Below are 22185 nucleotides of genomic sequence, written 5' to 3' on the forward strand. Positions count from 1 at the left end.
GGCTTATTTCTCCAACTGGTAAAACGGCAATTACAAAGAAAAAAAATGTTTTCCTTTCAGCCATCAGTGTCATTGACCAGTTTTCGATAATTGTCAACCGACCACTTTCTTACGGCTTTAAGCTGGTGACTACGTATGTAAAGATAACTTCTCAGTCCTCCCCAAATTGATGACTGTTTACAATTTTCGCTGGCACTTAGGTTTACAACTCTTCAGAATTTGAATAAAAAAGTAGATCGGAACTGAAACAATGGCATATCGAAGGGGATTCTATAAATTATATGAATCAACATCTCTTGCACTTAGTCTAGCTGCTATCGTCCAAAATTGTTCACTTTTGTGATAAAAGCATGAAACTTTGCATGATGACTACTAACCATGTAACAAACAACAACTCGTATCTGCAAAACAAAGATTTATACTAAAAAATAAAACTACAGTGTAAAAGTATGTTTAGCTGAATAACATTTTATTGTCAACGATACTGTACAAGTGTTAACCTGCGTCTCAGATACCGCTTTAAACCACAGGTCACCAAAGCGTTTGTGAAACAGGTTACCATGTAAGCGTGATTTAAGAGTTTGTATGGAGTTAAAATTAAATCGAAATTTAAACAACAATTTTCCCTAAAAAACCCACAAAAAAATATACTCAAGTCTGAAAAAGCTTACCCAATGTGTTTTGCTGTGTTTTCAATGCTCTTCAGTGCTTCCAAACGCTGTTTTGAGCGGTCTATCTCTCGGCAGCTGGTCCACGTGCATCACTGTATTATGTTAATGACAAGGTAGGAAACTACAAGTCGAATTTCAATGAAATTTGGCCCGTCATTTAAGGAGAGCACTTCGAAAACCCCGCTAAAATTTCCTTGGAACTTAAGCTCTCGCTTACCTGCCTCACCATATGACAAGAAGGATGATGTGCGGTCCCTCCTGGGTAGCTCATCTACGGAGGAGTTCATTTATTGAGACACAGGCCTTCGTTGAAAACAAAGTTCATTTCAAATCGGGTGCCATTATTGCCGCCGACCGAGCCGTGTCCCTGGAATGTTGGAACAAACTCACGGTCAAACCTAGGCACGAGTACTAAAATGTGCCCAGCCGGGGAAATCCACGGGAAGCCTTTGGCACGTAACAAACCACACACACCCCCTCCTCGCTAAGTGCAGTTCTGTACCAGCCAGCCGATATTGTTAAGGAAGCACTGAAGCGTTTGGAAGCGTTTGGAAGCACTGAAGAGCATTGAAAACACAGCAAAACACATCGGGTAAGCTTTTTCAGACTTAAATATTTTGTGGGTTTTTTAGGGAAAATTGTTGTCTAAATTTCGATTTAATTTTAACTCCACACAAACTCTTAAATCACGCTTACATGGTAGCCTGTGTCACATACGCTTTGGTGACCTGTGTTTAAACTGAACTTAACCGATACCAGCACAAAACATTTCGTAACTCTTAACTTGATGAACAAAATAGTTTTCTGATTGTGTCCTTCGCTACTTGTCTGACTTCTCTGATCTTCCAGCAGTAAAGAATTGGGTTTAATGACGAGTTGAAATAAACTAATGTTAAAGTAAAAAGCAACGCAAGAAATGTAGCTGAAGACAGTTCACCTCGTGCTGCTCCCTGAATTACCAACGGCCCCACTAAAGTAACTGGCAAATAACAAACAACTAATGTTAACTGCAACCACAGTGCAGTAGACACTGTCTTTCTGTTTCGCGCAATGTTTTGTGTAATTGTTTGGTTTTGTTGTTCTTGAACATTGTCTTGACCTTGGGTTTGATGATGACGCAGCCTGAGAAAAATCCTTGTGTAACAGTAAATCGAGGTAACTAGACACAGTGGTACAATTGTGTAGATATACCATGATGATACTAATTCATTCCAAAGGTACACCCTTAACGAGGCTCGAGGCAGTTTTTTTGGACTTAAAGTGGAAGTTTTGAAATTAAAATCTCGCATACAAGATAAACTTCGAACTCCTTCATACTACATCATCATTTCAACATATGATCAAAGTTAATTTTCCCATCGGTTTCCAAGCAACAGCTATTACCATAGCAACGGAAGCGCATAGCCTCTAATTTTAAACATGGTCGATTATCTCGAAATCTAGGCAGACACTTTATAACGAGACTTAAAGGACTTAAACTACTCAATCTAGACAACTTGTAGGCGAAATTAGAAAAAAAATTGTAAGGGCGTTTTCAAGTAAATAATGAATCAATTTTTCTGCAAAATAAAAAAAGACACTTTGTCTTTGCTGTCAAACGGTCTTTCCTGATAGCTAAACATTCTGAATGTACATTGAGCTTAATGGGTGTTTTCTATTTTAAATTTATGTTTAAAAACAGTGAAAAGAAAGCGCATATGAATGAAAAAGTTCCTACTTTGCATAAGTATCTTTAAAATACCCCCACAGATTTTTTCTGTTAAATTACAAGCGGTTAAATTAATAATTCTTTTCGATATCTACGCAAGTTTTAGGCTCAGGAACTGAAATTGGTGTTAGACAAGAAGGGTGAATCTTGGTAAAGTTTCAGTTGTTATTTGCTTTCTCAGAACAAGAATTTTATTTTGTTTGTCCCGGTCTATTTCACTGCTATTCACGTGCCTTGAATATTCATCATACCGTGAAGGAGGCAGTTAACCCTAAATTTTGAAAAAAAAAAACTCGATCATCGGCCTAATTTGAAAAGAGGGCTACGAAGGAAGTTTATTATATTGTTTTTTTAACCCCGAAAATTTTTCTTGATATTTTTGAAAAGCCCGCCTAAAATTTGAGTTTTAATTAATGGATGTGATTAAAACCGGTCTTAGTTACCATTGTTATGGTTTGTTTATTTTGGTTGCTATGGGGTTTTTTCCAGCCGTTTTCCGAACAACGATCCAAATCTACTCTTCCGTAATCCACAAGTCCTAAATGTTGTGACTCCTTCCTCGTTTTGCAACCCAGAAGGCATTTCGCGTCACGCTGAAAAGTTTTCTTACCGAGTTTCGAAATCGCGTGTGCATTTCTGTACTGTCCAGGTTGTATTTTTGTGTTTGACTATGGAAGGAGAGGAAGAAACCGGTAGAAAAAGAAAAGGGAAGTTTAAATCGTGTCGAAGGAAAAAAAGAAAAGGTTTTCACGGAAAAGGCGTGGGAAATGCAAAGGGAAACAGAAGCGGATAGCGGACATGACACCAGCGTGGAAGCACGTTTGGAGACACAACCGAGCACATCCAAGGCTCAAAGTGAGTACGACGAATTTCTAGCACGTACTGCGCCAAGGAATATGTCAGAACTGAAAGTTATGAACGGTTCTTTCGAGAATTTTGATCACAAGAAGGAACCGTTACTCGTTCTCAAAGTACATGTCGCGCTTTAGGAATGGATGATGAGAAAGCACATGGCTTCAAGCTACAAGATGCTGAGCTTCTATCGCAGTGTATTAGCGAATCAGCTATTTGCAGCTCATGCCGAGACTCAAAATCAAAGCTTCAGCTTTTCCAACAAAACTCCAGCAGAGATGGCCTTGCTGAATCGCTGTATTTGAAATGCTCATCTTGTGATGCTATCACACCTCTACAGACAAGTAAGAGGCTTGGTGGAAAGGGTGGTGGGGTCCATGAAGTGAACAGGAGGTCTGTGTTGTCTTCTCATCAATGGGGCCGTGCTGGCCTGGCAAAGTTTTGTGCTGGTATGGACCTGCCACCTCCAGTTACCAAGAAGGCAAATAACCAGCACATGAAAAAAGTAGAAAAGATAGCCATCAATAATGCTGAGACATTGATGTGCGAGGCAACAGAAAGGCTTAGCCAGTTAGCCTACAGGGAGGATGAAGAAAGTGCGGTAGAGATTGACGGCCACTCAGTTACCAAAGTTGCTGTTTCCATAGATGGAACTTGGCAGAAAAGGGGGCACAGCTCTAGGATTGGTGTGCTTTTTGTAATATCAGTAATGACAAGAGAAATTCTTGACTACGAGGTAAAATCCCTCATTTGCAAAGAATGTTCATCTCATGAACACTGTGATAAAGAATCAGCAGACTATCTTGCATGGAAAGAGTCACACAGGAGAGATTGCGAAGTGAATCATGTAGGTTCCTTTAAAGACATGGAGTCTTCAGAAGCCATTGCCATATTCAGTCGCAGCATTGAAAAGAGGAAGCTCATATATTCCACCTTTGTCGGTGATGGTGACAGTAGCTGTTTTGGCAGAGTCAAGTCAAAAATGGTGGAACTTTATGGAGATAGTTATCCAATTGTCAAAGAGGAAGGTGTTGGACATGTTTAGAAATGATTAGGCACTGCCCTCAAGAATTACAAGAAAAATTTAAAGGGGGCAGGTATAAAGATGCCAGATGGAGGAAGGGTTGATGGAAGAGGCCGCCTCACTGACAATGTCATAGACAAGATGCAAAAGTATTATGGCAGAGCTATACGAGAAAATGCTGGTGACTTGGAGAAAATGAAGAACAGCATGGGCAATATTCCATCACATGATTAAAGATGATCCATGTTCCTTGGAAGAGCAGCACAAGCTATGCCCTAAAGGCGAAGACACCTGGTGTAAATTTTGGAAGGCTCGAGCAGCGTATAAAGAAGACAACCGCCTCCCTTGTGTTTTTTTTCTAAGAACTCAAGCCAATTTTTACAAGGCTTACCAATGATGACTTGTTGAAAAGGTGCCTACAGGGGCAAACCCAGAATCGGAATGAAAGTGTCAACGGGCAGTTGTGGTCAAGGTGCCCCAAGAGCCGATACTGTGGAAAGCGGCGTATGGTGGTAGCAGTTTGTGAGACTGCTGGGGTGTTCAATACTGGAGCTGCCAGTAAACCTGCTTTGGTGAAGTCCTGTGGAATTTCCCCTGGCAGAAATATGTTGAAAGCCTGGAGGAGGGAGAATCAAGAAAGAATTTCCTCTGCAGCAAATAAGATCAGCTCCAAGTATCGAAAGCGGCGACAGATAATCAGGTCCAATAGGAAATCAAAGGCTGACAAACTGGCCTATCAGCCTGGAGCATTTGGCACAAGTTCCAAACCAGAAGTAGATGAGAAAAGAAAAAAGAAAAAAACCCTTAGAAAAAAGGCACCAAAAGCTGCTTTGCCTGCTGAGACTGTCGGAAGCGAAATTGAAATTATATTTGTGGAGCCAGATGTGGAGTTTGTTGCTGAAGAAAGAATTGAACAAATGTGACTCACTGAAATCAGTTTTCTGCAGCTCTCTCTGTGGAGAAAACATTCACCATCAAACATCGACATGCTGGGCTATTGTATACATTTAGATTATGCTTGGTGTCTTCTTTATGAGAACGTAGTGTTTCGTTACGCTGTGTACAAATTTATCTTACATTTTCCCAAACTCTCAGTTATTTACACACTTGATTACTTAAACAGGCACAGTTGCTTTTCTTTTTAACTATCTTACGCAAAATTTTGAGTGCTTGTTTCTGAAGTGATGTTCTATGCGATGAATTATGGATTTTGTAATTAGTCGCAAACTTTCACTGTTGCCATGGAAACATGGATACCAAGCCTTAAATGCTGCAAATGTCAAAGAAAAAAAAATTCGGTAATTTATTGCAGAGAACACTGTATTTTCATTATGTACAGCAATTTTTAAGACAATTGAGTGAATATTCCTCAAGAAATCCTTGTTTAAAGATGGCATCCTTTGGTTTGTTTATCGGGGTTGCTATGGAAACGAAAGGTTGCCATGGCGTCAAAAGTACCTAAATTAATGCTGCTGTACACATTGCTTGCATCTGCCAAGTTTCATTATGTTTGGCCAATTGTACAATAAATTATCAATTTTAATCTGTTTACACTGATAAAAAAACTGTAGACTGCCAAGTTCTACCCCCTCAGAGCCCGTACGTAGGACCAGCTCGAAATTATGTGAGGGAGTGAGTATCCTAAAGTTTAAAACCTATTACACTTTTATACCACAATCAATCGTGTTTTTGTACACAGAATAATTTCAGAACTGACCAACAAAATTAGCAAAACAACTGAATGAAGCAAATCAATATTTCAGCCCCGACTAAGGCGATTAAAAAACAAAACATAGCTTGGTATATGAGTACATCATCGTGAATACCCCCTCCTAACCTATCCTATCCTTACTTGTTCTATCATATCATATCATATCATATCATATCATATCATATCATATCATATCATATCATATCATATCATATCATATCATATCATATCATATCATGTCATGTCATGTCATGTCATGTCATATCATATCATATCATATCATATCATATCATATCATATATCATATCATATCATATCATATCATATCATATCCTATCCTATAAAAGATTTGGCTGCACTGCTCTCCAACGTAACCTTGTGCTTTAAAATAACTTATCTCGACGTATGTACTAGCATTGTTTTGTATGCTGTTGTAGATTCACAGTTGCGTTTCATCATGATCATGTAGGACTGTTTCAAGTTCATCTTGATGTCCTATGCTAGTTTCTTGTCTCAGAGGGGCTATTATAACTGAAGCGACCCGCCGTACGCGCTGCGCCGCCAAAGAACATCCACACGGACCAAGAAGACGGATGAACGTTTTTCTCATTTCAGCATCACGGAAGGCGTACACCATTGGGTTCATAGCGCTGTTACAATACTGCAGCCATTTTGAAAACCATAGAAAAGGAGTCAATGTTTCGAAGGGCACGCAATGCGTACAAAAAACCGAGATTGTGCTGATAGTGAAGAATGATGACCAAGAAACCAAGAACATTGCAGTAACCAATGTGAGAGTAAGAGCGGTGCGTCTTTGCTTGTTTATATTCTTACGAATCTTAGTATTTTCTTCCGAGTCTTGTATTGTACACGTCGGAAGGTTTGCAATCAGCGTTCGAACCACTTTGAAAATAGAATAGTTCACCAGGCGAATGACAATTCCCGGTCCTACGTAGCCTACAAGCAAGAGAAACGGGGTGTAGATTCTGTGAGGGTTGTTGCTTGCTGCTCTATCCAGCGCTGGTCGAATTGCCGCAACCGCAAAAGCCGAAAGCCAAGCTCCACAGAGTATGAGTGAGTAGTGCACTGTGGAAAGTGTCTCGTATACAAACGGCCGCGAAATCGCAAGCCATCGTTCCAGACTGACTGCTGTCAGGTGGAAAATTGAGGCGAGCGCGCTGAAAATGTCGAAAGACAGGAAAATAGTGTTGAGAGGTCCTTTCTGGACGCGTCTTAGGCTGATGTACATCCCCAGTGGTAGAGAGACGCAACCAACTAACAGATCGGAGATTGCCAAACTAACAAGGATGGTGTAGGTTCCAGTTCGAATCCTGGAGTTGGAAAAATATGCCGCAACAACGGATGCATTCCCCGTGATTATTACAAACATAATGGCTAGGCATAGCGCTATCTGGATAGCGGTGCTCACAGAAATGTCAACGGCTACGGTTTCCTTGGAGAAATCCGTTTCGTTTGCGTCTCCAGTCATTAGTAACGACTTGCGATGTTGAAGTTTGAAGCGAAGTTCCACCAAATTCAGAATTTCTCCACTTAGTGAACTGTTGTTGTCGAAGTTATAAATGTCATTGACGTTTACTCCAGAGTTGGTGTTTTTTTTTCTTTTATCGTCAATGATTAGCGAGAACGTGGTGAGAAAACAGTTTTGGCTGTCGACTGTCGATTTTTGACTTCCATAAAAAAAATGAACCTCTGTTTCCGTTCCTGGTTTGCAATATAACATAAAATTCAGAATATAACAACCCCACCCCTCCTCGCTAAAAAATGTCGCACTATAAAATCCTTCCGATAATAAACCCGTGGACTGCTAAGGTTCGAGGTTTTAAGCTGTTAGCTTAGTGTTTCCATATATTACTACCACGCAGCTGTTCAGTTTAAGGAAGTCGATGTTAAAAATTTCCTGCCACGTTCTCATTAATAACTTTGAAGCTGGCATGCCGTAAACTTCTTAGTAGGAGCCCTACACTTAAATTCGTTCAATAGTGTTTTTCAGGAGCGGTTATTTTCGGGGAGGGTTTGTTTCAGGAAACGGATATTGGAGGCGGTTCTGCGTGGGCTTGAGAATAAAAGCAACTTAAAACCGCTTGGGATAATCATAATGTTCAAAGCTTAAAACAGCTTCCATCAGCAGTCTGTAAGCTAATATTTACGAGCGATAATTATCGAATAAATATTTTGCCCAGAAATTTTAGGAGATTCTCTTTTAGTGGGCTCATTTTCTCAGGGACTTATGTTTGGAATTGTACGCCGGTGACAGGGATAATTATCTAAGAAATATATGGCCCAGAAATTTGAGGAGGTTCTCTTTTGGTGGGCTTATTTTCTCAGGGTTTTATGTCTGGAATTGTACGCCGCTGTTATCAAGAAATAAATGCTGCATACTTATGGGGAGGGGAAGAGGAAAGCTTTGAATTCTCGAAAAACATTCACCTGTTTACAAGCAAATTAAACTTGGATAGATCTTCATATGTTTATGTTTATATTGTTAGCCATAACTTGTCACGGCAACAAACGCTTTATTGGTCAACTTTTAATGTTCAAAAACTAAATTGATTTCAAGCAAATAAAAAGTCTTTCAAAACAACACTTTGTTCATGATGACCAAGTCTTCATAATTGAGGGGGAAGATCCGATTTCCAGTTTATCGTATAACCTTTTATTCTGAAGCCTGCAAAACCTGTGACCACCTTTTATTTGGCAAGAAACAGAAAAAAATGGACCTCTGTTGTTCGCTACTGTTTTTTGATATAACATAAAATTCAGAGTAAAACCACCCCACCCTTCCTCGCCAAAAAATATCACACCGTAAAATCCTTTCCATAGTAAACCAATGGACTGTTAAGGTTCTAGGTTTTAAGCTGTTAGCTTAGTGTTTCCATGTATCACTACCACGCAGCTGTCCAGTTTAAGGAAGTCCATGTTAAAAACTTCCTGTCACGTTCTCATAAATAACTTCGAAGTTGGCATTCCGTAAAATTCTGAGTAGGAACCCCACGCTTAAATTCGTTCAATAGCCTTTGCAGCGGCTCATTTTCGGGGAGGGTTTGTTTCAGGAAATGGATATTGTGGGCAATTATGCGTGGGCTTGAAAATAAACGCAACTTAAAACCGCTTGAAATAATCGTGATGTTTACCGCTTAAAACAGCTTCCATCAGCAGTCTATATAACAATTATTCCATGAGACCGCGTTGGATATGAAGTGATAAATAACCAACGAGCGCGTAGCGCGAGTTGGTTATGATCTCTTCATATCCAACAAGGTCGAATAATTGTTTTAGTATATTCTCAAATCGGGTTTTTGCCGCCGATTTTTATTTCTACAATTTTACAAAGCGGTCAAAAGAGCATACAACTTCCGGTCACATGCGCGCCGTGATCACCTGATTATTACATCACTCGATGAGCTGAATGAAATTTGACAGCTACACAAACGACAAACTGTGGTCAACTGTTAACGAAAATCACAGATTATGCTAGGGCAAGCGGCCCTAGCATAATCTGTGATTATACTTCAGAACAGTCGCCTCATATAACAATGTGTTTTTAAAGTGGGGTCATGTTCACTGACTCGGTAACCCTTGCACATTCAGTAATGACTTTGAATGCTAGAATTATGTCTAGGCCTGTAATAAAAACGCCTGAACTTGGAATCAGTTGACCAATCAGCAAGATCTAGGATATCCTGCAGAGAAGCACCCCTTTCATAGGCAGCTGATGATGTAGACGCTCCTCTTACTGAGTGACCTTTAAATATACTTGTATCAATACCTGCCCGAGAGAATAATTATATCCTTCAGCCACCTACTGAGGGAAGCACCTGAAATGGGCTTGTGAGGGCGAATATATGATAATAAAAGCTTGTTGGGTTTTGAAGGGTCCAAGGGACGGAATTCTGAGGTGCGATGTTCATAAACTTTAAGACAATTAACCACACAAAGATTATGATTTTCATCAAAACTAGCATGAAATGAAATTTTTAGATCCTGGCCTGCTCGAGATTTCTTTGTTAAATCTGGGAGTGCAAAGGTGACTCCTTCAGGGTGAAAGCGCCTGTACCTGAGGTCATGAGCGACCACTTCAGACACTCTTTCCATTGCAGTAAGGGCTAGGAGAAAACCAAGCTTCTGGGACAAATCCTTAAGAGAGAGAGACTCATTGACCCCTAAACCATCAATATAAGACACAACAAGGCTGACATCCAAGGTACTAGAATATCGAGGTAAAGGCGGTCTAAGATTATATGCACCCTTTAACAGTTGGAGCACTAAGGGGTGTTCCCCAACCCAAACCGAATCAATTTTAGGGTGAGTACTAGAAATGGCAGACCGGTAAACATTAAGAGTCCTATATGCTCTCCCAAGATGAAATTCAGAAGAAAAGAACTCTAAAATGGCATCTACAGAAGCTTGAATCGAATTAAGTTTCCGTTCTCGACACCAGCTAGCCCATCTTCGCCAAGCTGATGTTCCATCCCTCCAGGCTGCAACAAGTAGGGTTTGAGCTGGTTGTGAAATGCCTGCTTCTGAATATGATTGGCGGATAGCAGCCAACCTGCTAGTTGAAGGTTCAGCAAGGGGTGGACTTCCCCTTGTCGTGTCAGCAGGCCTGGGTAGTGAGGGAACAGAATTGGAGGTGCTACACACAACTCGAAAAGCAAAGGGTACCATGGTTGTGACTGCCAGACCGGTGCCACTAGAACAAGGTGTGACACATTCTGGTCTAGTAACTGTCTGAGGCAGCGGCCTACTAGAGCAAAAGGAGGGAATGCATATCCCCTCACTTTGCTCCAGTCCTGGGAAAACGCATCCACTGCCTCCGACTGAGGGTCGGGTCTCCAACTGTAAAATCGTGGAAGTTGAGTCGTAAGGCGAGAGGCAAACAGATCTACCTCCAGGGGGCCCCAGACCCGATTTAGTTCCGTGAATAACAAGGGGTCCAGATTCCAGTCGTGATGGTCTGAGAATACACGAGATTCTCGGTCTGCTCGGACATTTAGTACCTTTGGTAAATACTGAGCCTCTATGAGGATATTGTGGTGCAGGCACCACTCCATAGGTCTGATGCCAGACGCGCCAGTCAAATTGTCCATTAACAGGCGGACTCGCATTTGAACTTTGCCTTTCATAAAGGTCTTGACAGCAAATTCCCCAGCCAAAAGTTACAGACAATTTATGTGGAGAAGAGATTCCCCTTGAGACCATTGACCCCCGTGGATACTTCGTTGCAAAATGCCCCCCAACCTTGTCGGGAGGCATCTGTCTCGATTACCAGAGCTTTTCCATTCCATGCTTCCAGGTTGTCCCCCTACCAAACCAATTCCTCCCTAGCCTGAGGGAAAGGGGAGTAGCAGAGTCGTATGTTTGAGAATGTACTAAAGCCCTGTTTTTCTCGTTTTGCAAGTGGCGGAAGTGGAGGGGCCCTGGAAAGACAGCTTGAAAGGTAGAGGTAAGGTGTCCCAGTAACTTGGCTAGTTGTCTCACTGTAACTAGTGGCAAGTTTAATAAGGCCTGACATTCTTTTCTCACGTTTCTGATTTTGTCCCGGGGAAGTGCTAGAGACAGAGTGAGGAAATCTACCACAAATCCTAGAAATTCCATCTTTGTGGAAGGGACAAGGACTGACTTCAGATAGTTTATCAGGAAGCCCAACCCTTGCAAAAGATCTAAGGCAGTTGAGGCATGTTGGAGGGCAATGTCCCTGGATTGGGCCATTATTAGTATGTCGTATAAATAGACTATCAGTCTGATGCCCGGTTGGCGTAACAGGCCTACTACAGGTTTCATAAGTTTCGTGAAGACCCTGGGGGCGCTTGCAAGCCCGAAGGGCAGGCAGGCAAAACTTCCAGCCTTCCAAACAAACCTCAGATACTTTTGGTGGTTCCTCCAGACTGGCACTGTGAAATAGGCATCCTTCAGGTCTATCTTGACCATAAAGTCGCCTTTTCGTAACAGATCCCTCAGCATATGAATCCCCTCCATCTTGAAATATTCGTAAGGGATGAACTGATTAAGGGGGCGGAGATTCACGACGGGGCTCTGGCCACCCCCTTTTTTGGGGACTAGAAAAATTGAACTCACAAATCCTTGATGTAACTCTCCCAGGGGAACCACATGGATAGCTCCTTTCTCTAGCATTTGTTGTATTTCTAGGTCTATAAGAGCCATGTTCTCCTCTGAGTGAGGAACTGTCAGCGGGACGGATAATTGGTGTGGGGTCCATATGAGATGCAGATGAAACCCTTAAACAGTTTCTAAGATTCAAGGGTCCTTGCTTATAATCTCCCAGTTTGAAACGCAATGTTTCAGGCGTCCTGCTAGGTGGAGGTGATTTACGGCTAAAGGATTTAAATGTAACATCATACCTGGTGGTAAGTGAGAGGGCCTCTCTACTGGATGGTTGGAGGGATCTGCTGCAGGGCTCCCCTGGCAACTCTGCCTCGGCCTCTGAATGAACACCGAAACTGGCTGAAGTTGCTGGCATATGGAAACCTTTGACTGGCACCACCCCAACGGTTCCCTCGTCTTTTGAAGGGGGTGGTGCGGCCTCGAAAAAACTGAGCAGGTCGTGAATGTTGCCCCACAGAAGCAGCTGAAAGTAAGGTCTTTGCTGTCTCTGATCTGGTCTTGATCCTTGCTTCGAATTCTTCCCCAAACAAACTTTTGCCAGCTTGCAGAAACTCTTCTGAGGCAAGAGATGATAGAGTTCCCTTGGAATTGATTTTGTTAAGGACAGCCTTACGTCGCTCCTTAGACAAAAGTGCCGAGGCATTACCCAGTAGACGTATAGCATTTGATGTGATGGCTCCAAGGTCCTTCATTTGCTCATAGCTGAGGATCACATTTTCACCTGGCTTAGCTTCAGCAAGGAAGCCGTAAATATGCTCAAATAACATGGCTACTAGACCCATGGAATCTAACACGCGATCCTGTAAAAATTTACTGTCCTTGTCGACATTTTTAACGCCTGGAAAGAGTGATGGCAGATAGTTATCCAAAGAGGGAGTGTAAACACCATCAACATCTGGACATGGATACTTTCTAGTAATTGCCTTTCGCTCAAAGGCAGACAATGGCTTATGCAACGTGCCTAAGAATGCCGATAACTGTTCACTTGCTTGCCAGCGAGCGCTATGGCAAAGTTCATCGTCTTCGTCATCCTCGCCTGTGGGATGAGAAGTGCCCGGGTTTGTACCATCAGGCTCTAATATAACTACCCCGTCAGAGTAGTTTTCTGCCCCTCTTGGCCTTTTAGTCGCCGGGGTATACGTAGCGGTATCATTTTCATTTGCCGAGTGAGCCTTGAACGCTCTGGCAGTGTTTGAATTTGTAAGAGAGGTTGGAGCCTTGGGCGCTCCGTGGACACTATAATCGTGTGAAGAGCTATTAAAAGCTTGTCGAAGCAAATTTAGTGCTTCGGGATCACTAAAAATCTGCTGAACGAGGGAGACAGGACGTACATTACCTTCCCCTTCCTTCGGCCCAGCTCGTGGAAGTGAGATGGCTGTATTATCCGACGGATTGTCATCACCACGCGCAGGAGCGGACATCTTGGTTCAGAGCGAAATAAAATGGCGGATTTATGTGGTTGGGCGCAAGGACTTATGGACCGATTATGTTAACTATGTTAATTATTCAAGTTTTACTTTTAACACGCTGTATTTCAGAGCGAAATAAAGTTGGTAACACATTGTTATATGAGGCGACTGTTGTGAAGTATAATCAACCTTGAAATATTCAACCGTTCAAATGCAAGGAAAAAAAAAGGCTTCGGAAGCTTTCAAGTGGTTAAATAGTTTTCCAGTTCAGGAAGATTTTCCTGATTCTCCGCCTCCGTAATAGCTGTGAACTTAAACATTGCAGTTGAAGAAAACCTGCGGAAAGCTTCTTCGCTCGCTTTGCCGAACCTCGGTATTTACGACCTGATTTTGGACTAAAACTGTCCCTTTGCTTTGAGGTTGCCCTTCTTGCTGACCATGGCATTTGTTTTCTTTCTCAGCTGCAGAGATGCCAGTGCATGGAGAAGCTTCCGAGGCTCCGGCTGAGACAAAATCACTGAGAACGTGTGACATCTTCTTCTGCTATTCTATGGATGGGCGATCATTGTACGATTCGACCGCCTGGTCGGATCTGTGTCCCGTAACAGATTTTATGTGTCTGTTTCACAGTTGTGGTCAGACAGAACTGTAACTGCTGTCGCCCTGAGGCAGTACGTGGTTGGTTAGATGGGGCTCTATGCCAGCTCGCCTGCTCATATTTTTCAACATGTTGTCCATCGTGCTCGAGCCAACCGGCGAGTTGCAATACCAAATTTTGTCATCTGCTGGACTGAATTTCTGACTTTGGCCGTCCCTTTGTTTTTGGAAAAGAGCGTCGGAACTCGGGTTCAGGTGATCTAAGTAGTTTTTGATTGTTTTCACTGGGAACCTCTTAGAACCAGCAACGGCAAAGATCTTCGCGTCGGATTAGTCCTCAGAGTCTCCAAGGCCGCCTTGATGATTTTTTGTGCTGAGCAGTGAACCAGGCTGTCGTCTGTTTAACTCAAAATACTCGACACCTTGTGGCGTTGTCCTTAGGGAGAGCATTCCAGGGTTCAACTGCCGCTGATTTTCTCTTCCTCGTCGTCCGAAGAAAAGGGTGAGATAAAACCATGCCGTTCTCTGCAGTTGGGCTGGATTTTGACTGTCGGCCGGCCCAAGTTCGCCGCTTTCAGAGAGCCTCTGGATTTGATCTTTTGACACTACTTTCATATGGACAATTCCAGCTATTTTACCCGTCTTTCTGAGATCCTTTACAAAGGCATCCAAAATGTTATTGGCTTCGGTAAACACAGCGTCGGAGATGATAGAAAAAGGCTTGTTGTTTGGTGGCGAGCGAAGAAAGCGATCTATGGCGGCTCGAATGGACTTCATGGATGTGTTTTTGTAATACGTGCCATCTTTCTTCCTTGCGGAGGTGTAGAAACATTTAAGGCATTCATTCAGCTCCTCTTTGGACATGTCTTCAATTCGTTTCGAAATTTTTGTGGCAACAGGGCTTGACAGCCATTCTGTAAATAACAAGGTGATAATTTTTTTCCGTTGTTACGCAGTTATACAATTATCAAAATATCGACAGTGAACATAACAGTTGTTGCTAGTTTTTGAGTAAAACTCCCAGATACGTACCATTAAATATGTTCATGCCGAACTTTGCGGCTTTCTTCGTTTTTTCTGGAACAGCATTGTCTAGTATCTCTTGAAGTTTAGTGGGAGACAGCTCCTGAAACCTGCCAGTATCGCTCATTATGGAGAGCTGAAGTTAAAAACTTCGTGCGGAAAATTTTTAAACTTGGCTCACTATTTTCCATATTAGGTAAAACTCCGACTAATGGCTCATAGTCGGAGTTTTTGAGCCAATTAGAGAGCTAGAAATGCAATAGCGGAACTGAGAATATACTAAAAGCTAATATTTAGGAGGGATAATTATCGAAGAAATATATGGCCCAGAAATTTGAGGAGGTTCTCTTTTGGTGGGCTGATTTTCTCGGGGTTTTATGTTTGGAATTGTACGCCGGTGATATCAAGAAATAAATGTTGTATACTTATGGGGAGGGGAAGAGGAAAGCATTAAATTTTCGAAAAACATTCACCTGTTTACAAGCAAATTAAACTTGGATAGATCTTCATATATTTCTGTTTATATTGGTAGCCATAACTTGTCACGGCGACAAACGCTTTATTGGTCAACTTTTAATGTTCAAAAACTAAATTGATTTCAAGCAAATAAAAAGTCTTTCAAAACAACACTTTGTTCATGATCACCAAGTCTTGATAACTGAGGAAAAAGATCCACTTTTCAGTTTATCCAATAACCTTTCGTTTTCAAGCTTGCAGAAACGTGGTCTTTGGAGAGAAACTTTAAAAAAAAGAACCTTTGTTGTTTTTTTCCGGTTTACGAAAAATACCTGACGGTAAAATCCTTTCGATAATAAACCCATGGACTGTTAAGGTTGGCTCTTTGAAGCTGTAAGCTGAGCGTCTCCAGATGTTTTATTGTTTTAAATTGCCGCCATAAAATGATACCGAGAACTCATCTGTATCATTTCTAAAGAATCGGCAACTCAAGAGAGATCGAAACCGCGGTCTTGCCTGACCATTGCCTTAAATGTAGCCTGAGTATCAGGCCTTCCTAAGGGGAGGGGGAGGGGGAGGGGAAAGGGGTTTACTGTTTGACATGTACTAAATGTCCATCAACAGTTTATATCAGAGAGACTAGTCGTACTGCAGGTTGGCCTAGCCAACCAAAAATACCGAAAGAAGCAGGATATGGGGTTCATTTTCAAATATGGAACTGTTAGTTTGATTGGCATGAATCAGGACTTTAGTTCTGCGTGAATTCGCTTTTTACTTGCTCGCGCGCCGGAATGCGCTAGCACGTATGTTGCACGCACGCGCGCTTTTATGAATTTAGGCATGGGAGTAAATTTAACGAACTTTTCAACGGTACAGTTTTGTACCCTGAAGAAGGCAGCATTGCCGAAACGTCGGTTTCGAATTATCTTTCAGCGTCTATTTTATAACTTTTGAATTCACATTTATTGACTACGCTGCGCAGTATTACAATTTTTATTACGGTCTGGAAACCATTGGCGACCTTACCAACAACTTTTCCGTTTTAAAGAAGTGCAACGGAAAACTGGACTGTCTGATTTATGAAAAGTTTTTCATAAAGAAAAAAAAGCCCATGCTTGAACATACACTCAGACTCCATACGCGCAAAACTATAGATTTAAATTTGTCACCTTTACATGCATATTTTACGTTTTATCGCTTTGCACGGTATATATTAAGTTATCAACTTTATTCTATTTTCACTTGAAAATGATGACATGGAATCATCGAAACGAAATGTAAAACTTCTTTCGCTTATTTCTATCATTAATTGCCAACGGAATCACTAAAGTAAATGGTAAATAAGAAAAAAACTAATGTCAACTGCAACCACAGTGCAGTGGAAACTGTCTTTCTGTATCGTGCAATGTTCTGTGGAATTTTTTTGTTTGGTTGTCCTTGAACATTGTCTTGAACTCAGTTGGGTTTGATGATGACACAGCCTAAGAAAAATCCTTTTGTAACAGTACATCGAGGTAACTAGACACAATGGTATAATTATGCAGTTATAGTATGATGATATTAATTCACTCCAAAGGAAAACTATGTAACCCATAAAGGAGAAAAACCAAAAAGCAATCACAGCTACATATGTTCATTTTAAAGTTACAACTTGTCTGTATCTGAGCCTGACAACAGGGTGAGAAGTCTGTCCAAACTTACGGTAGACAATGGGTGAGTGTAGTCCTGAGAAGGACTGTTTGGGGGGACTTTGACTAATTAACGTTTCGACAACCTGAGCGGAAGTCATCTTGCACCATACAAACGATTTATTGACAACATCAACGAACCAGACAAACAATAGACATTTTCCTTACAATAGACCCACGGACTGGCTTTTTGACTAACAAAAGACGGATCGAAACGCACCAATCACTTTTTACAGTCTTCACAGCCAATAACATCACGGCTTACTGACAAACCACCAATAACATCTCGACTTCGTTGACAAATCCGGTTAACAACCAGAGACATATATACCACCTACTGACGTTCCACAAAAGACCTATCCTACTCGGCGGCCATGTTGAGTCTCGGGAGCCTGACCTCGATTCGCAAAAATTAGCCACTGGGCGATATACATTGGACTTAAACAAGATTATTAACATAAAATTCCATTGAAAAAAGCAACTCGAGCTTTCAAGAGTAAAGCAATTCAGTACATTAGATTGGCACGAATTGGTCATCTGAAGGAACACACAGACTCGAATCGTGCAGCAGACCAACCATGTTCTGTTCTAATGGCGCTTCTGCTGCGGCCTACACAGAACAGGCCGTTCCCAGTTAGGTTTCAAAGTTGTATATTAGCTACATCTTTCACTGGAAAGCCCCTCTGTATGCCTAGAAAGGTTTCAGCTACGGTATTTCAAACATTCAAACTGCTTTCTTATAAAATAATACACGGTAATACCGGTCATGGCAAACCTCAATAACGAAACAGTGTTTGGCTGTGCATGGTAGGGGTAGGCTTTTTGTTTTGTTGTTGTTCAGTCCGTTTGCGCAGTGAGGTATTACAGTGAAGTCTCTAATATGTAAGTAGAGTGATATGACTGACTCAACTGACCGTACAATAAAAGTTGAAAATATTCAGATTTCTTCCACTCAAATATTCTTCTGCTTGAACAGAGCATCGCAAAAATTAGTTCCCTGCAGAGAGTTCAGCCATGTTGTACCGCACAAATTTGTTCCTGCAAACCACAAAAAATCGCTTATCCGCAAAATAAAACTCCCGCAAAATTTTAGTCCTACACGGTATTCTCCTGAGATTCAACATGGTCGCCGAGTGAGGAAGGTCTGAGTGGCGTTTGTTTTAAGTTAGTAAACCAGCTTTCCAGAGTGAGTCGTTGATAGTAATTTGTACCGTAGCAGGCGCGAAGGAGGGGGGGTTCAAGGGGTTCGAACGAACCCCCTTTACAAATCAGTAATGGCGGAAGAAAAAGCACTTAATGAGGAGGTTGAACAACTACATGAGGTGTACCATGCGAGAGAGTAGAATGTCCGCCCTGGTTCTAATCAATAAATGCATATCAAATATGATATGCCTGTAAATCTTGACGAGATAATCAATTTGTTCGAAGGCCTACACCCGAGAATGATGCAGCTTACCAGCTTGGTGTATGACTATCAGTGGATCGAATAGCTATCAGAACTCGACAGGGCGCGGAATGTACTTTGAACTTTCTTGTTTAAGTTGAAACAATTATAAAACAAATTTGTGATTTGCCTAAAATGGGTCTCAAAATGCAGGCAATGATGTTTCTGGGAACCTAGATTTTCAAAACCCGGACCCCCTTAAATCCTTAAAGCCTTAAATCAGAAATCTCAGTATACAGAAGAGTGCTCCCTTTCCCACAAATGGCACTGTAAAAGGGCGCACTGAAAGTGAATTTGACTAAAGCACATGTACTGAGCCGAAAACTACTCTGTTGTTAACATAAATTCTAATCACATTGAAACACCTTAAGAAATATCATTCCAATCTACGCTAGATAAGGCCTAGGATTATTTTAAAGGTTTTGATTTGAATATTGCGTCTAAAATTTTCTCGCTTACTTTGCCTCAAAACAAGCCTGCAAATTTTCCCCGAGAGCAATATAATCACTGATCAGTTCCGGCTCTGGCAACGTGTCCGAAGCTGTGAAAGCCAAGAGATGAAACATCAACAAAATTTACAGCTGTAAGAGAAAATCAGTGAATAGAAAACGTTCTGAAAATCTCGTACCAATATAATATAGGAAATACTTAAAAAACTTGGTCGAGGGCGGTAAAACCAAACACCAAGTTAAGTACAACTGCGACTCTTAACAGACGTTAATGACACAGTGAATCAATGTAAACTTGCTGACAAGTAGTTGTAACTGGCGCCAAGCGCTAGTAAACGGGTGCAAGCAACTGAAGCGAGTCACATATTGTTCTTGGTCAGTTCAAATTGGTTGAGGAAGTGGCGCCAGATTTCTAAACCAATCGCAGAGCGCAGAAGAGTAAACAAAATCATGTTAGGCTACAGAAACACCTACACACAAAAACTCTGCCAAAAGATGCAGATTTCAGAAACAAAAAACAATTGTCGAAAGAAATAGTAGCAACCATTGCAGAAACGTTGACTTCGAATAATCACCCAGGAATACTGTGCTCCGTGACTTCGCCTAGATAACATTTAAAAATGAAAAGAGCGCCTCGGTCTAATTATACTGGAAACGGCGACCTATCGTTAAACGTTTCCCTTTCATCTCTTATTATTATTATTATTATTGTAATTGTTATTGTTATTATCGCCGTTTCAAGTTTTAGTAACATCCCTTTGCCGTTCGCTTCCTTTTGTGCATCTGGTTTGCGATATAACATAAGATTCTAATAAGTCCATGGACTGTTAAGGTTAAATGTTTTAAACTATCAGCTTACTATTTCTAGATGTTTTTGTTGTTAAACAAGATCAATTGTGAAGCACAATAAAAGTTCCAATAGCATAAAGAGTCTTTTGAACGCTTATAAGTTCAGGGTTTATATTCCAAATTTTACGGTAAATCGATCGAAAGTCAACTTTGCGTTCCGTCTCACCATTAAAGACATTGTGTACCGAGATAACAGAGGATTTTCTCTTTTCTTTTAATTGAATATTTCATTACCCATGCTAATTTTTTCCTTTTACTTTCGTTCGCAAATCATTTTTGAATTTTAAATCTATTCAGCTTCGTGTTTAGTTAGCAGCAAAGTGAAGAAACCCCACATCTTTCAAGTATGTTTATTAAAACGCTACTCCATTCTTTTATCACCCGGATGTTGACTTTCAGAATAAAACCTAGGCCTTTCCGCATTTGCGAGTTGTGGGCTTATTTCTCCACCCGGTAAAACGGCAATTATAAAGAAAAAAGTGTTTTCGTTTTTTCATGTCACTGAGCAGTTTTCGATTATTGTCAACTGACCGCTTTCTTAAGGCTTTAAGCCGGTGACTAAGTATGTAAAAAAAATCTTCTCTTCCCCAAACTTGATGACTGTTTACAATTTAAGCTGGCATTTAGGTTTACAACACTTCAAAATTTGAATAAAACAGTGGATCGGAAAATAATGGAAGATCGAAGCGGATTCCATTAATTAAATGAATCAACTTCTCTTGCACTCGTACCTACAGAACAGTGTAAAAGTATGTTTAGCTGAATAACATGTTATTGTCAACCATACATTACAAGTGTTAACCTGCGTCTTAGATACCGCTTTAAACTGAACTTAACCGATACCGGCACAAAACATTCCGTAACTCTTAACTTGACGAACAAAACAGTTTTGTGATTGTGTCCTTCGCTGTTTGTCTGACTTCTGTGATCTTCCAGCAGTAAAGAATTGGGTTTAATGACGAGTTGAAATAACTAGACTTATAGTAATTTGGAACGGTAGAAATGTAGCTGAAGACAGTTCACTTCGAAATCTTCCCTGAATTACCAACGGCCCCACTAAAGTAACTGGAAAATAACAAACAACTAATGTTAACTGCAACCACAGTGCAGTGGACACAGTCTTTCTGTATCGCGCAATGCTCTGTGGAATTGTTTGGTTTGGTTGTCCTTGAACAATGTCTTGAACTTGAGTTTGATGATGACGCAGCCTGAGAAAAATCCTTGTGTAACAGTAAATCGAGGTAACAAGACACAGTGGTATAATTATGTAGCTATAGCACGATGATATTAATTCATTCCAAAGGTACACTATGGAACCCGCAAAGGAGAAAACCCAGAAAGCAATCACAGCTACATATGTTCGCTTTAAAGTTACAACTTGTCTGTATCTGAGCCCTAACAACAGGGCGAGAAGTCTGTCCACACTTATGGTAGACAATGTCAACAAAGACACTAAACAAACAAAATTCCCCATTATAACTACTGCGGCAACTGTAAAACCACAGATATTCCATTGTTCGTTCACCATAGACAACCACATTGTAACACGAAAAGGCTGCACAATGATACCAACACAGAGATCCGTTATCGCCAGGCTGCGAAACAACAGTTTGGAGGGCGGATGAAGCGACCTGTCCTTGCGAAGGGCGACAAGGATCAGAGTATTTCCCAGAAATGCAGTAATGGAAAGAAAAATGTTTAACACTGAAAGGATTATCAGCTGGTTGTGTATACCTCCAGTTAATTCTGTCGAGCAGTACAGCTCTTGGTATAATTTATGGTTTCCGTCTCCAGTAAAGTTTTCCATCGCTATGTTATTGCAGTGTGAGCTAGATTCTGAGCAATTCAGTTTTATTCGGCTCCTTTATATATTAAGCATTGACGGCAAAATGTGTTTGCTATACCAAACTCATTTCAAATTAACTCAGCAGGTTTATTAAAACATTGACGACAAAAGGTCTTTGCTAAACCAAACTCATTTCAAATTAACTCAGCAGTTTTGTTAAAACATTGGATTTGAATTGTGGAAAAGCGTTCACCTGTTTACGAGCAAATTAATCTTGATAGATGGTTTTGGTAGATCTTCATAATGATATTTCTTTTTATATTGCTAGTCATGACTTGTCACAGCGACAAACGGTTTATTGGGCAACTTTTAAT

The 22185-nt window shown here is 41.0% G+C and overlaps 3 protein-coding genes and 1 pseudogene across 3 annotated transcripts; 1 reads left to right on the plus strand and 3 right to left on the minus strand.

Annotated features, from left to right (window-relative positions):
* Nucleotides 1–1450: 1450 nt before the first annotated feature.
* LOC146468929 (melanocyte-stimulating hormone receptor-like) lies at nucleotides 1451–21832 on the minus strand. The gene is made up of 3 exons (XM_085124097.1): nucleotides 21071–21832; nucleotides 9787–9802; nucleotides 1451–1614 (listed from the first exon to the last, which is right to left on the minus strand). Exons 1-3 carry the CDS (start codon nucleotides 21830–21832, stop codon nucleotides 1451–1453), a joined length of 942 nt encoding a protein of 313 aa, XP_084980223.1.
* Nucleotides 2718–5807, plus strand: LOC146468930 (uncharacterized; annotated as a pseudogene).
* LOC146468931 (D(1)-like dopamine receptor) lies at nucleotides 6406–7663 on the minus strand. The gene has a single exon (XM_085124078.1). It carries the CDS (start codon nucleotides 7453–7455, stop codon nucleotides 6406–6408), a length of 1050 nt encoding a protein of 349 aa, XP_084980204.1. The 5' UTR covers nucleotides 7456–7663.
* On the minus strand, nucleotides 14155–15035 carry LOC146468932 (uncharacterized). Its single transcript, XM_085124066.1, has one exon. The coding sequence runs from the start codon at nucleotides 14978–14980 to the stop codon at nucleotides 14447–14449; it is 534 nt and encodes a 177-aa protein (XP_084980192.1). The 5' UTR covers nucleotides 14981–15035; the 3' UTR covers nucleotides 14155–14446.
* Nucleotides 21833–22185: the final 353 nt, after the last annotated feature.

The sequence above is a fragment of the Pavona decussata genome, unplaced genomic scaffold (assembly GCF_977016875.1).
Source record: "Pavona decussata unplaced genomic scaffold, jaPavDecu1.1 SCAFFOLD_128, whole genome shotgun sequence".
In the NCBI taxonomy this organism is placed as follows: Eukaryota; Metazoa; Cnidaria; class Anthozoa; order Scleractinia; family Agariciidae; genus Pavona; species Pavona decussata.

What these genes read in the sequence shown, in the direction of transcription:
- LOC146468931 (XM_085124078.1), bottom strand. Translation starts at nt 7,455, where the DNA reads ATGACTGGAGACGCAAACGAAACGGATTTCTCCAAGGAAACCGTAGCC.
- LOC146468932 (XM_085124066.1), bottom strand. Translation starts at nt 14,980, where the DNA reads ATGTCCAAAGAGGAGCTGAATGAATGCCTTAAATGTTTCTACACCTCC.
- LOC146468929 (XM_085124097.1), bottom strand. Translation starts at nt 21,832, where the DNA reads ATGGAAAACTTTACTGGAGACGGAAACCATAAATTATACCAAGAGCTG.